This window comes from Hippopotamus amphibius, chromosome 4 (assembly GCF_030028045.1).
Source record: "Hippopotamus amphibius kiboko isolate mHipAmp2 chromosome 4, mHipAmp2.hap2, whole genome shotgun sequence".
Lineage (NCBI taxonomy): Eukaryota > Metazoa > Chordata > Mammalia > Artiodactyla > Hippopotamidae > Hippopotamus > Hippopotamus amphibius.
The window spans coordinates 7502836-7518759 of NC_080189.1; the positions used below are offsets into that span (position 1 = coordinate 7502836).

The window sequence follows — 15924 nt, forward strand, 5'->3', positions numbered from 1 at the left end:
AACAAACTTTTCAGCCCTTAAAAAATCATTGAAGCATTGCCTTCTGCGGCACTTAATAGATGAGTTATAAATAATTCTCACAGTGTATGATTCAACTCAATTAGGTAAAAATTTTCAAACTTTAACAACTGTGTTTTTGAAGTAAATTAAACCCCATTTAAAACTAGGTATAAAAATCGTAATTCTTTTTTACTAACTCAAACAAGCTCTTTTCTCTGCCACTTTTTGCCCCCCCCCCCCCCAGCGTTAGTGGGTTTTGGGAAACCATCATGGTTTAGGTTATAATACATCTTTTATGTTTACTACACATGTGATAAAAATGAATACCTACTTATAATTATTTATGTTTTAGCAGCTGTATTTATTCTGACAACAAGTAGTTAAGCAGCTGCTGTGAATCAGGGTAAGACTGGCTACACGTACTCTTTCTGGAGATTCTTCAAGTCTCCTGGGCTTTCACATCATCGGTGAGTAAAAGTAGCAGGTCTGACCCAGACCAGGGAAGGTTGTAAAGAAACCCATGAGTCAGTCAGCACTGAGAACTTACAAGGCAACCGAAACTTCAGAGGTGAGACAATAAAATGGAAATCCAGTGAGAACTCCTTTTGCAAAAATCAGGCAAAGTATTTGTTTCCTTAAAGAAATTCTTCCTCACAAGAACAACAATTTAAAAAGCCAGTTTTGGGGGCCTTCCCTGGTGGTGCAGTGGTTAAAAATCCACCTGCCAATGCAAGGGGACACGGGTTCGAGCCCTGGTCCGGAAAGTTCCCACATGCCTCGGAGCAACTAAGCCCGTGCGCCATCACTACTGAGCTGGCACTCGAGCCTCGAGCCACAACTACTGAGCCCACGTGCCACAACTACTGAAGCCCGCGCAGCTAGAGCCCGTGCTCTGCAACAAGAGAAGCCCCTGTAATGAGAAGCCCGTGCACCACACTCACTCACCACAACTAGAGAAAGCCCACATGCAGCAACAAAGACCCAACTCAGCCAAAATAAATAAAATAAAAATAACTAAAAATTTTTTAAAAATCTTAAAAACAAAACAAAAGAACAGTTTGGGGACTTCCCTGGTGGTCCAGTGGTAGAGAATCTGCCTTCCAACGCAAGAGACGCGGGTTCGATCCCTAGCAGGGAACTAAGATCCCACATGCCACGGGGCAACTAAGCTTGAGCACCACAACTACTGAGCTCATGCACCTCAACTAGAGAGCCTGAGTGCCGCAAACTAAAGAGCCCACACTCCCCGGAGCCTGTGCGCCACAACTAGAGAGAGAAAACCTGCACACCCCAACGAGAGAGCCCACAACGAAGAGCCCACATGCTGCAACAAAAGATCTCACATGCCGCAAATATGACACAATGCAACCAAAAATAAATATTAATAAATCAATATTTTTTTAATTAATAAAAAAGTTTCATGAGTTCGATATAAAAAGTTCTTATGGAAATAATAATTCTAATTAATAACATTTTTTAAATGGCTGATTGAAAGTTAAGGCAGATGCAATATAAATTTACCAAATTATATATAATTATTCTTCATAGGGGAAAAAAATCTTGTTTTAGTGTTTAAATACATGTTAATCAGTGGCTTGCATCTAAGTAATTAAAATATTTTTTAAAAGCTTATTATCCAGTAAAATGTAACTGCTGGTAAGTAGAGTTTATTTGTGCTGTCTACTGCTGATGGATAAAGTCTTTACTAATAGAGAAATGATTTTACTTGGAAGCTGAACTTGTGCTTTAACTGCCATGAAAAAGTAAACTTCAGATTCAAGACTCATTGACCAAGTCGATCAGGTAGCTGACTGTATCCAAAAGAAAGAGAAAACGGTACTTGAGAATTACAATGTGATTATTTCCCCATCTAGAACCATAGTTTGGTTTCGAAAAGACTGACATTAGAAGTAATACCTCATCATTCCTATGAAAACAAAAAGGCAAGTTATCATGTTTACTTTTAATCTAACTATATTCACCTGGAACATGAGTCCCTAAGGCCAACCTCATATCTAACATTTAACGGTTTACATGCAAAAGCAAAACCTGCTTCATTTATTTGCTACTCTAATCCGCATCTGATGAATAAGACTCGCCACTTAACTCATTTGAAGGAAAGTCATTTAACTTGGCTCCGCTGCCCATATAGGTAAACTGAGTTTTGAATTAACAACTGTGAAAATACCTTACATTATGGAAACGATAACTTCATCAAGTCGGCCCCTTCTGAATCTCATGTATGTGTGCATGCGTGTGCGTCAGACCCTTTAACAAGGAACATTTAGTTTGGACATAAGAAAAGTCATCATGTAAAGATAATTTTTAAATGAGTTTTTAAAATTAAACAAAACTGTATACCCAGTAAAAACTGCAATCATCACTGCTGAGCACTATGTACCGATTTTAGAAGCACATTCTGAGTATTCTTTATTCACAAAATCTCTATAAGGTGGTCACTATTGTTATTCTTTCTTTTTTCCTTCCTTCCCAGCTGCCACAGACAGGAAAGGCAAGTGAGTAGCGCGGTCAGGCGCCTAGTACACAGCGGAGCTGGGATCTGAGCCCAGAAGGACCGTCCCCAGGTCTGCACAGTGGCTCCACTGCAGCACATTTCCCAGTGGTGGGGCTTCACCTGAAGATTTCTCTGAGGCCTGGAGACCTCTTCCACACCACCCACTACTAAGCCTGTTCCCTTCCACCTTGCAAGAGCAAAATTTATTATTTTATAAACCTAAAGAAAGGTGTGTTCACATTCTTCCCTCTAATGATTCACTGATGTGGCAACAAGTGAGGTAGCAAGCCCCATAATTAAAAGTGGAAAAGAGATCCCCCAAAGATAACACGAAAATAAAGACTTGAAATAATCAACACCAAACACAATACAATTAGAGAGAGAAGTTTTCTGATTCAGACATAAGAACCAACTGTGTTCTCGAAGCTTTTCTTCTCCATTAACTGTCCCAGACACTAACAAAATTAAAGTTCGCAATAGGGACAAAACTGAAGACAACTTACCTGTCTCCTGGAAACACGTGATACTTCCTATGTAAAATTATTAACTGAATTACACATAACCTAGCAGAAATATTCTCGTACCTCCCAGAGTCGGGGTGGCAGCGGGGTTGGGGGGTGGGTGGTAAATAAGAAATGCCATACATTTCAGGGCCCTTCCAGGGCAAAAAGCCCTGTGATCTTCAACGGGAGGGCAGCACGCAGACCAAAGATCCTGACAGGGGCAGCCTGTGGGCTGTGGGTGCCAGAGCTGAGTCTCTAGGAGGCTTTAGCCTGTTCTTTCTATAGAATAATCTTCTCTCTTCTACTGCAAGGAATGTAATTTTGAGAAAAAAATAAAAGGAAAAAAAAAATCAAGAAATGACATCCTTAATGCCTAAAAAGTGCCAGAGAAGAGTTTATGGAGATATTTATGAAATAAAGATGCTTGTGAACCTTCTACTTTAAAAAGCCAAAACAAGGCTCTCTATGAGAGTCTAGCGAAAATCTTACCCCTTGGATTTGTAAGTGGAGACGCAACACATGCCTGCAGTCCATGCGTGGGAATGTTTAGGCCCGACTGATTTTCAGTTAAATAGTACTTACATTTAAAGCAGCTTCTCCACACTTCTCAATCGCTGCGAGACCCTGATTATGAATGTGTGTCTCCAGGAGTTTTTTCAATTCTCCCAGGCCATCCTGGATTCTAGATACAAGATTATACATGCGACCCAAATCTGAAAGAAGAAGGCGCCACCTTTATGCACGGAAACAAACTTTGCATATCCATTCCACTGAGTCTGTGCTTTCAGAGGGAAAAGGTACACTGAAATAAAACCATCGTGTTTTTAGACCTTAATAATCAAATGCATTTAGTTAACCAAATACTTTGTATTTAGCCTATGTATATTTAGCCAAAAGTAACAATGATGTCATGCTACTATAAAAGCATATTCTCTCTCTTGCTAGGAGAAACCAGTAATAGAGAAAGATGATCAGGAACTACACCTGATGCTACCTAAAACTCAAGAGAGATACTGTTTATGGCTGACCCATAGGAGGTATTCAAACATTATTTAAAAGAATGAATAAATTTAAAGAGTTTTTATGAATATCCATCTCAACACACAAACAAATTACAAAAGGGCACCCACGTTCTTTACTTAATATTCGTATGGCACATGGTTGATTTATGAGCACCAAAGAAGAAAAACCCTGAATCCAAACACCAATCTTTTACTGAGCTCCTAACACGTCCCAGTAAATAGGAGAGGGGTAAAGGGCAAAATTCTAGACTTCTCATCTCGAAGAATTTTCAGAAGAAACATAACAGAAAAAAAAAAAAAAAACCAAACCACTGGTAGCATCATATAATGCTAAAGCGTATAGAACACGTTAGACTCCAAATCAAACTGAAAAGATGCTCTTCCCCTAAAGTCACACCCAAAACACGCTACAGAGGTCTGAAATCAACACATGACAAGATACATGTACACACAAACACACACAACACACACACACAATCTCACGCGTTAGTCTCTTAAAGAATGACTGGGGTGGGTAACGCTGACTCTAAGTCTAGAACTTCACACAATTTTAAACCCACGGGTCAAAATAAACATCCATGTGTTTGACATCTCAGTGGCTCACCTTCATTTTTGTCAGCATCCAATAAATTCTGAAACTCTGTGTGGAAAATCTCCAAGTGCTTCTCGATGAGCACCTGCTCGCACTTCCTGGCCAGCTCGTCCTGGGTGCTCTCGTGAAGGTAGACCTGCACTCTCCGCTGCTCCTCCAGCAGACGAGCCTCCGCCTGCGGGGAGGACTTCACGTCAATGGTTTGGATTTGTTTTTTAAAAACTGCTCACAAAAATAACGCCAAATTAAACTCACAAACCTGCCCTGATAAAATACAACGAAGGAAAAAAGGGAAGGGGTTCTGATCTTAGGGTGAATGCCAACTGCGTGTAACCGGTCACTGACGTGTCCCACGTTCTCTGTAACCCACATGCTTGTTTCCAAGTCCTCTTCAAATGACTTTAACGAGGTTATCATGATTAACAGTCCCAATGTCTCTACATCAATTTTCTCCCCATAGATAAGTGGTGTTTCACACCTTTTGGGGGTAACACCCCCATCGACACTGAAAACCCTATGGATTCTCTGCTGCACACGAACACTGAGGGAAGAACCTACTTGAGGTCAAGAGTCACATAAAAACACTCCCTGAAATGACCACATGGAAAGAATCAGTAGTAATTAGACTTTGAAAAAATTTAAATATCACGGGCTTCTCTTGCCAATCAATTGAATATGCGACTCTGAAATCTACCGGATTATGTATGCATCCCAATTTCTTCCATTTCCCTTCAAGAACAGAGGAAAACAAGGATGCAATTTAAAAGAGTAGAAAAATTAATAAAAGTCATTATGTTTTACAACATATTACCAGAAATGTGTGCTGTAAAGTATCACCTAGGAACCACTAAATTATCAAAGCAAGAAAGAAATTTCAATGATTCCCCATTATTCAGATAATCTAAATAAAGAGAAAAACTATACTTTGTATTGTAAAAATGCCAATACTTTCCAAAATGATTTTTAAATTTGGATTAATTTTGGAGAATTCTAGAAAAATTTAAGTGGAAGAATAAACACCCAAGAGCCAAGAAAACATAAAATGAAAAAATGACCAGGCAGGCCTTGTGCTATCAAGAATTACTAATAGGACAATAGTTTAAACTGCAAAAATTTGAACCTTATTGCACTTCCTAAATAGAGTTAAATGTGAAAAACAAAATAAAGTTGGAAAATACCTGCAGTATATACCAAAAGGTCAATATCCTTAATACATAATAATCTCTGAAAAATCAATAAGTATGTGCAAATAAAAACATGGGAAAGGAACAATTTGCAAATGAAGAAGCACTTAAAGTTTTTGAGAAGATAAAATTAGTTATATTATAGCATATTTGGTTAATGGAATACTGCTAACCAGTAAATATAAAGTACATTAATATAATAAATTAGTGGGGGAAAAAGTTGTTAAAAAAAACCCTATAGCATTACTCCTATTTGGCATTTACTTGCATACTTAAGTAACAGTGCCCCAAGTTTGCAGATTTATCTTACTTGTATTTCCCCAAAAGTCTACAACTGTGGTTTTTTTCTCTGATTACAAAGTTATTTTAAAAAGCAATAAAAGATCTTTATGTGCTTTAACTCTAAAGTTTTAAGCACCTGCTGCTTCATATCTAGTATTTCATCAAGCCTGATACCTCAAGAACTAAAGCTGGTAAAATATAGGACATGCAAACCAAAAAGCACCGCTTTTTCTGGAGGTTGTGCCTGTTTCCTGGAAGAACATAATACCCTGGCAGCAAAAATTCATCTCTTAAAAACTCTGCTCTCCCCCAAACGAAAGACAAAGCTTTGGTATCACTGCTGATTCATTCTGGGGGACGCTGGCTTCCCATCCCCTGTACATTCTACAAACTCTTCCTGCGGGGGCCGAGAGAGAAGAGCAAACTGGTCCCTAAGTGATCACAAAAGCATTAAAAGCCAGAGGGGCTCAGTAGCTGTTTACATGTGTACCCACTTATCTGCAGGGATACGTTCCAAGATCCCCAGTGGATACCTGAAACCGTGGACAGTGCTGACCCCTGTATGTCCTATGTTTTCTCCTATACCTATGGTAAAGTTTAATTTACAAGTTAGGTACAATAAGAGATTAGCAACAACAATAATAAAAGAGAACAATTATAACAATATAATATAATACAGGTTATATTTAATGCCTTTGACATCTTAACTGGGCACCTGTCACATGCTGTAACCGTAACATTCACTTGAGGTGCGACAGCAAAACTAGCACACATGTTCCTTCTTCACAATTTCACAGAGAGACTATGCTCACCACAGATCTTAACAACTTTTTCCTTATTAGGTCGAGAACGTTCTTCTCACTTAAGGCTTCTCTTTGGCGTGTCTGCACCGCCAGCTTCATTGCTCTTGTGCTTTGGGGCCACTTTTTTTTTTCTTTTAAGTTTTGCACACCCTCTTTATTTATGTATGTATTTTGTGAAAACACATTATAAGATCTACCCTGTTAGCAACATTTGTTTTTAAATTTTTGGCCGCACCAGGCAGCATGGGCTGCTAGCTGCCCGACCTGGGATGGAGGCTCACACCCCCTGCAGTAGAAGGTGGGGTCTTAACCACGAGAAGTCCCTGAGGCCACCTGCAGGTAAAATAAGGGCTACTTGATCTCAAGCACTGCAGATGACAGCCGACCTGATCACCCTGATGAAGAGACTAACGGAGGGGATGCTCTGGACAAAGGGATGATTCAAGGGCAAGATTCCATCATGCTGCTCAGAACAACATATTTCATTACATACAACTTAAAACTTATGGGCTGTTTATTTCTGGAGCTTTCCATTTAATACTTCTGGACTGAGGCTGACTGTGCGTAACTGAAACCGTGAATAAGGGGGGACTGCTATCCACAGGCCTATATGCCTTTCACTGTGCTCTGCAGACCCTGCTTTCCTTTTTTTTTTAAAACAGAAACAAGGTTTGTGGCAACCCAGTATCTGAGCAGGTCCATCAGCACCGTGTTTCCAACAGCAGCTGGTTCCCTCTGTGCCTCTGGGCCACATTTTGGTTATTTTCAAAACATTTAAACTTTTTCATTATTATTATTTTTCATTATTATTATTTGTTATGCTGATCTATAACCAGTGATCTTTGATGTTGCTGTTGTAATTGTTCTGGCATCATTTAGGCAATAAAGTTTTTTTTTAATTAAGGTATGTACATTGGTTTTTTAGACACAATGCTATTCTCCACATTTCACAGACTACAGTATAGCGCTATGCCCTGGGAAACCAAAAGATCCAAGTAGCTTGCTTCCTTGCAGTGATCTGAACCTGAGCCTGCAGTGTCTCTGAGGTTGGTGACAAGCCCAAGGTCCTGGGTGTTATGTCATAAGGTTTTAGGAAGGATAGTCATTTACATTCTTTGTTGATTTGAAGGTGAATAAGCTCTTGATCACCACTGTACTTGGCAGATAACTATCAGAAACACCCAGATCAAATTCAGAATGACTAAATTAAATTAAGCAATGAAAGACTGTCCCTATTAATTCTATTAGGATCAGTATGCAGGAAAAACAAAATGAAAAAACAGACCAAAAAAAGTAAGCAGATTAATGAAATAAAGTATATTTTATTTTAAAAGTTTTGTAAAACTATGTTAGAAACCTAGAATAGTCACACTTTTTTCTTCGTAGCTCGGATTAGTCTCAATCACATGAGACAGTAAGATAAGCTAAAACACTAACGTGGCTCAGGGGTGTTCACTCATCGAAGCCCTCAGCAGAAGGGAAGCCAAAGATTCTCAACTGTTTCCACTAAAAGATTCCTAACAACACAGAAAAGTGAACACAGACCCCCAGGGAATTTGCACATCTAGCCCAAACTGGCTGCTAAAAGCAAAGTATTTCTTAAAAGTTCATGCTTTATCTCAATATTGTTCATAAGTTTTGTATTCTACTTCCTGATGGAATGTTCTAATATAAACATAATTTCTTCTTAAGGTACTGAATAAAATGTGCCACATTTTATCCCGTGGTTTTGCATATTCTCAGGCATATAGTGGAGGTTCTAAACAATGCATGAGTATAATACCAAATGCTTACATCATGCTAGCTCTTTGCCAAGCATCAAATAATAATAAAATAATAATAAAAAAATAAATTATCCCCATTTTACAGATGAGGAAACTGAGGAACAGAAAGGTTAAGGTCAACCCCCTAGTAAATGGTGGAGTGGGGGTTTTAAATTAGACCCAAAAGCCCAGTTTGCGATGCAAGGCTACAGCTATAGGTAAGAGTAGAATTGCTCACACGGCTAAGTTCCAATTTTATGCCCCTAGAGTCTCTGCATTATGGACTTTCAGAATGGGATCGATGTCATGTTTGGTAAGATCCAGCCAGATTTGGGCCAAACCCTCGAGGAAGAAATCCCCTCTAAGAAAGCCAGGATGCAGGGAGTACATTCTCCCTTGGAGGCAGGGCTCACACTGGTTGAAAACATCCAGGCCATCGGAAATCTTCGCTCCTCAAGTTGCCTTTGGTTCCAGGTCTGACCTTAAAAGCAGAGTTCCCTGCTTTGGGAGTGCTGATGTTGCCCTGACCTACGAAGTGGATCCCCTGGCACCAAAGCACTACTACCCTCCCTGGTGTGGAGAGCAGGCACCTGCACTTCACTGAGCGTTCTGTAAAGGGGAAAGGCCTGCACCACGCTGGGGGGTGTGTACCCCGGTAATAGGCTCCACTTGTGAAAACACACCATATACAGTAAAGCTCAATACAAGATGTGTTTCTGAAAACTACACGGCCAAAATAAAAAAATGAAATAACAGGCAATGCTTCGATTTACAACAGATTTGTCAGGCAGCTGTTAAAGGCTCTCATTAAGCTGGTTAGATTCCAGATTGGCACACAAAAGCTAATTCAACCCATAAATACACACAAGGAACTATCACTATTCCAAGCATAACACTTTTGAAGAGTTCCACTCTTGCTGGGTTTTGAGGCATCAGAAATTTGTTTGTCACGGACTTTCAACTCCAAACTTGTAGGCCCACTTACAGTCACTACCTCGTCTGGGAAAATGCGTTCGGAACATCACAAACAAACTGGGGAGGACTTCCTCTACATGGTTAGAAAGGTGAGCTGCTTGCCGCTCTTCCTGACTTACTAACTTCCAATCTCAGCACGTGGAGAAAGTGACTCTGCAGTGGATTTGCTCTCCAAGTGAACAGGGAGCAAAGGGAAAAGCAGGTGTTGGACACAGTCGGCCCCAGACTCCCTGCAAATGTCCTTGCCCGTCCTGGCCAGGGGTCAGCCTGTGGGCAAAATCTTGCCTGTAAGTAAACTTTTCTTGGAACACAGCCACGCTCACTGTTTAGATGTTGCCATGGCCGCTCCTGCGCTTCAACGGCAGAGCTGAACAGTTGCAAGAGAGACCACATGTGCACAAGGTCTAAAATATTTACCATCTCTTCATAGAAAGGTTGCTGACTCCTGACTTAGGTCACTCCTCAGAGCATGAGTCTGGGATACCTGTATTCCCGAGAAGGAGGACAAAGAATAACTCCACCAGCGCTTCACTGCAATGTCACTTAATGTAGGAAAAGATTTACGATACAGAGACCCATCTGGGATCTTCTAAGATTTTGATCCTGTTTTTTTCAGAAGGACTTCTCCTCTAATGCAAACTTGCAGATGGTGTTATACAGATTTTTAGGGCATATTTCAAAAGCAAAAAAGCAAAAGCTTAAAGTTTGCAAATATTTGTTTCTTAAAGACTTATTTTCTCATTGATGTGAGACCGTGGCTCCCATTAGATACAAGTATACATTCTATTCTAGGAGAGTCAGTTCAAAACAAAAAGTCATACAGCCATTACGGGTACATCCTCTGTTGAGTAAGGAGAACACTGAGCCATGATCAGCAAATTACTTTGTAAAAGCTCCGCGGTGAATTGGGAGAAACCACTGCACCTGCTACAGACACTACAGGATAATGTGCCCAAGAAATGACTGAAGAAAGTTGCATATATTAAAAAGAATAATTCATTTGAGCAGCAAGAACTTTTAACTTAAGCCTACTTTAAGGACTATGTTTAAGCTTACCTTTTTCATATATTCAGTAACCGGGTTCTGCTGCAAGAATTCGGTACTCTCTCTGGTATAAAATCTCTCTGTGTCAGCCAAAAACTGAGATTCAAAGGACTCTTTGTACACTGTTAGCGTAGGGCCCTTCGCAAAGGCATCATCTTCATTCAGCCCCAGCTCCACTGGAAGTAAACAGGAACTATGTTTCAACTGTCCTATTTCTGGTTATATTTTAAGGAATATACTTAGGTGTAGCATTCAGTTTAAGTTATGCTTAAAAGGTAAGAATAAAATAGCAGGGCACAGGCAAATCTGTTCTTCACTGGTAGTAAAGTACACTTTCAAGAAAAGAAAAAAGAAAAAAAATGCAAGACACACAAAAGCAAGTACTTCTGCCTGATGGCCAGGCGTGCTTCAAGTCGTCATGAAGTTCACTAAGAGAATGTATTTCTAAAAGCTTAAAAGAAATAAGAATTGAAACTCTGAACTCTTAAACTTTCAAAGAAATACAATGCTACCCAAGCTTTTAAAAGACTATTACTTTTTTGATTTCTCAATCTCAGTTGTTGAAGCTGAAATAGATTTCTGGTTATCATTCAGCTCTGTTAATGACACACTAGCATATACATGCAGTAACTCAGTATGAGACCAGAAAAGAAAATAATTCAAATGTCATATGTCTAGCGCATAAAAATTCCCTTAAGGCACAAAGATCAAACAATTTTTCTAATGGGTAAAATCAAATAGAATCACACTGACATAAAGAGAAGTATGAGTACCTGTGTAAATGCTAACAGTATTCTTGATAATACTAAACTATTTGAAAACAAATTTATCAGAGCATTGTTACAATTGCCATTTGACATAAAAACTTTGAATAAATTTAAAAGGAAATTGTTTACCATAAGATTGTACAACTCCACTTATCAGTCTTGTATTGATGGTTTCACCGTTTCTTTCCTTTTCGATCAGTTTTAAAACAGCATTTGTTACCTTTAGACAGGATATAGGATAAAGACATTATATTACAGACTACAGTATGTATGGGGTTGGCCAAAGAGTTTGTTCAGGTTTTTGGCCAACCCAATATTATGTTACCACATAAGCTCTTAAACATTAGAATCCATTAAATGTAAGATGAGAGGTACTCTTAGGACATTGCAAAGGAGTGAGGAAGATGACAGTTAAGAAACGAAATCTGGAAGGGGTTTTAAAAGGAAAACATGCACACACTCACACAAGTAGGTACCTGTTTATTCAATGGCCTGAAAAGACAATCTCTCCAAGTCACCAATGCAAGCTGGATGAAAAGAAAAAGGAACAGTATTACATGGCTATACGTCTACTAAGTTTTTTTCAAAGATGAAGTCACAGGAAACAGCCTGAATCCTAGATTACATGTATCAGTATTTCTAGATTATAAACTTGGTAAAAATCATCATAATGAAATCAGAGAGCCATTCTCTTAACTTCAAAAGGTATGAAAGTATAGAGGTTTATCAGCTCACATTTTAATAGGTGAGATAAAATCTGGATTTTAGGAGAACAGGCACATCAACCTAAAGGGCAACAGTGGATTCAATGTATAAAATTATTCTCTGACTCACACATTTTATTTTTATTTATTTTTAAATAAATTTATTATTTATTTATTGGCTGTGTTGGGTCTTTGTTGCTGCACACGGGCTTTCTCCAGTTGCGAGGACTGAGGGCTTCTCTTGTTGCGGAACACAGGCTCTAGGTGCACAGGCTTCAGTAGTTGTGGTGCACGGGCTTAGCTGCTCCGTGCCATGTGGGATCTCCCTGGCCCAGGGATCGAACCCATGTCCCCTGCATTGGCCGGCGGATTCTTAACCGCTGCACCACCAGGGAAGCCCCACACTGTACATTTTAAATGAATGCAGTTTATTATACATAAATTATTTTAATTTCCCATTTTACTAGTATGTGTATGTGATGCATTTTTTAGTTTTGGAACTTCTCAACAGAGGTTATGTCAGAAAGCTACTATAAATGCTTCCCAAAGAGAAATGTTATAATTCATATATGGTTTTTAAAGGTATTATTCAGTTAAGTTCAAACTCAAATTTATAACAATTTAACACTCAAATTCAAACTGCTGAGAAACTAATTTAAATGTAAATGCTATCGGTCTTATTTTTCCCCAAATTTAACTATAGATAAAACTGGGTTTACGTAAGATATAGAGTTCTGAAAAGATTATATGTAAATTTATTTTACAAAATGAAAAAATTTCTACCAAAAAACACGGGCAACATGAAAGCAATATTTCAGAGCAAAATATTTTTAATAAAGCATGAACAACATATATGCAAGTCTACTATTAGAATAAAAAGATTATTTCAGAATTAGGAACTATGCTATCAAAAGAGATGCTGGGAAGAAAGAGTCTTATTTTTCAGGAAAAATGCACCCCAGAGGGCACGGTTTTGAAGGTAACTTCTCTCTGTGCAAATTCTCTGTTGCTTCCCTGTTCCGATACCTCAGACCTGCCCAGTGCAGGGGGGAGGCAGGGAAAATGCAGCGTGTAGCCATAAACTTCTAGTAAAGATACTACACCTTTAAAAATAACTGTTTCCAAACATTTTTCTAAGTTAAGACAGCATTAGACAGACCTAATTTGACTCTGGATAATTTGTCACTCTGAAGGAAGAAAAGCAAGGTAATGAAAGCAGGACTGAAGGTAAACCACAGAAAGTTCAGAGGGACAGATTTAGGGAAAAAGTCTGGCTGAACCACTTTAATGTGTTAATAATGACATTAATTTATGTCCTCTGGTTGACTTGAAAGGAAACCCACAACCTTCTATAACTGAAGAGAAAGAAAAAATTCTTAGGAAAAAAGTAAAACTTTATATAGTTCATGACAAAGCACCCCCATCTTCTGGAGATTCTGGAAAATGCAATGAGAACCACTGTGTAAGAACCGTTCCATGTGTCAGCTGATATCTGAACTTTAAATGAATTCAGGCTCACTGGAAGAGCATGTAGAAGAAATACTGTTTCTAGACAGGGGTGTTAACTGGCCTTTGCTAAGAGTTATGGCTGCATATTGTACTTCCAAACTAACTACAGCATTTAAGGATGTAGAAGCTATGAATTTTGAAAGTTAAAAAAAAAAAAAAAAAAAAGCAGCCAAACCCTGAAAATAGTACAGAAAAAGTTTAGAGACTATAATAATTTTTAGGAGCCCGTGATGTTATTATAGGGCTTATATATGGTGTTTCAGGTCAAGTAGCCAAGAGGAAATGAAAGAAAATCATGCTGATTGCTACACTGACAATTTTCAGCCTCAAGAAAGCATTTGTGAGCAGAAAAGAAAACATGAACTACGAAAGGCTCAAATCAAAACACTACACCTAGAAAGTTTTGTTAAAACTATATAACAAAGTACCATTATGAAGCAGTAACAGTTTGGTATAGAAATTGAGCTATACAAACGATAGAAACTTGCCATGTGTGTATGGTACATTATTTTTCTCTTAATGAAATTTGCCAAAAGCAAAGCCACAAAGCATTGCTATTATAGCAACTTTCTCGGATATGGAGATAATCTCATTATGCAGAACTTGACGTTTTAACACCACTGGTTCAAAAAAGATACTCAAAAAAGATACTGTCTGAATATCAGAGAACAGACTGTTCTGTTGTTCTGAGTCCTCCCTTAACTGGTTCTCAAACCTGCCAGTGCATCAGAATCACCTGGAGGGCTTCCTGAAAACACACTGCTGGGCACCATGTCCAGAGCTTCTAGTTGAGTAAGTCTAGGCTGAGGCCCAATCACACGCATTTCTAACAAGTTCCCGGGTATTAACGATGCTGCGAGTCTGGGGATCACACTCTAAAAACCAAAGAGCCTGGAAAAAGCTTCCTTGACTGAAGAAACATACTAATGAAGGTGAGTTAACAATTCAAATTTTGCCTCTTCAAAATTTATTTTCATGCAGTCTTAAAAAAAAAAACCCTCGGACTTCCTAGGTGGTGCAGTGGTAAAGAATCCGCCTGCCAATGCAGGCGACATGGGTTCGAGCCCTTCCCTGGGACGATTCCACATGCCACGGAGCAACTAAGCCCATGCGCCACAACTGTTGAGCCTGTGCTCTAGAGCCCGTGAGCCACAACTACTGAGCCCATGTGCCACAACTATTGAAGCTCATGCGCCTAGGGCCTGTGCTCCACAACAAGAGAAGCCACTACAATGAAGAGCCTGAGCACCACAATGAAGAGTAGCCCCCACTCGCAGCAACGAGAGAAAGCCCGTGTGCACCAATGAAGACCCAACGCAGCCAATAAATAAATTTATTAAAAAAAAAAAATGCAGGGCTTCCTAGGTGGCGCAGTGGTTGGGAGTCTGCCTGCCAATGTGGAGGACATGAGTTCGATCCCTGCTCCAGGAAGATCCCACATGCCGCGGAGCAGCTAAGCCTGTGTGCCCAAAAAAAAAAAAAAAAAAAGCCCTCAATTTTGAATTCTGTAAGTGTCATTACTTATAGTATTTTGTAAACTGAGTGGGTTAGAATGGAATTTCACATCACAGTCCCCTCCCTGAAGCAGTTTCCCAGACCCCAAAAGACCATGGAGGGCTGCTCACTGAGGCTTGAGTCCCAAGTAAGGGACCCACTTTGGCTGTCGCTACCGCGATACAGGACTTGCTGTGCTAAAACGGGGACAGCTCCGGGCTCAGCCTGATGGTTGATTAAATAATTGAAGAAAAAACCTTTAATAAGTAAATGCTGAAGAATGCAGGCTGCATTTCAGAACTCCAATTACTCATCCTTCTCCTTTCTCACCACAAAACATCTAAGGGCCATTTATTGATAAACTAACACAAAGGAAGTTAGCTCACTCGTCTGAAAACTCCTTACTATTTGCCTAGACCCTCTATCGGAAAGGAAGATGCATCCCTAAGAAAAAACACATTTGAAAGGTTGTGTGAAAAAGTCTTACAGAGTAGATTTCATAGATCCCTTTCCGTCCTTCGTCACATTCGCGGCGAACCCAGTGTCTGTTGAGGTAGGCACAGATCCCGTTGAGCACTTTGCTTGAGAACCGGTAGTCCTCCCACTGCTGCGTGTAGAACTTGAGCACACTCTCGTCCATCAGGTCTTCTCCGTCCTGAAACCAGGGAACCAGAGCTCTAAGAGGACGCCCTCGCCACAGGACACGGTAGGGGTGAAAGTTAGCAGAAACAAAGTCAGGACACTGATGTGTGTGCTTCAGACAGGTT

The 15924-nt window shown here is 39.6% G+C and overlaps 1 protein-coding gene across 7 annotated transcripts in view; it reads right to left on the reverse strand.

The window, feature by feature from the left end:
- Positions 1-15924, reverse strand: part of CUL1 (cullin 1) — a 99695-nt gene that overhangs the window by 24372 nt on the left and 59399 nt on the right. For all 7 annotated transcript variants that reach the window (XM_057730227.1, XM_057730224.1, XM_057730225.1 and 4 more), the window contains 6 exons: positions 15645-15812; positions 11927-11977; positions 11580-11670; positions 10696-10859; positions 4645-4807; positions 3601-3731 (listed from right to left, as the gene is read on the reverse strand). In XM_057730227.1, the coding sequence (XP_057586210.1) occupies positions 3601-3731; positions 4645-4807; positions 10696-10859; positions 11580-11670; positions 11927-11977; positions 15645-15812 (768 nt within the window). The remainder of the gene's footprint in view (positions 1-3600; positions 3732-4644; positions 4808-10695; positions 10860-11579; positions 11671-11926; positions 11978-15644; positions 15813-15924) is intronic.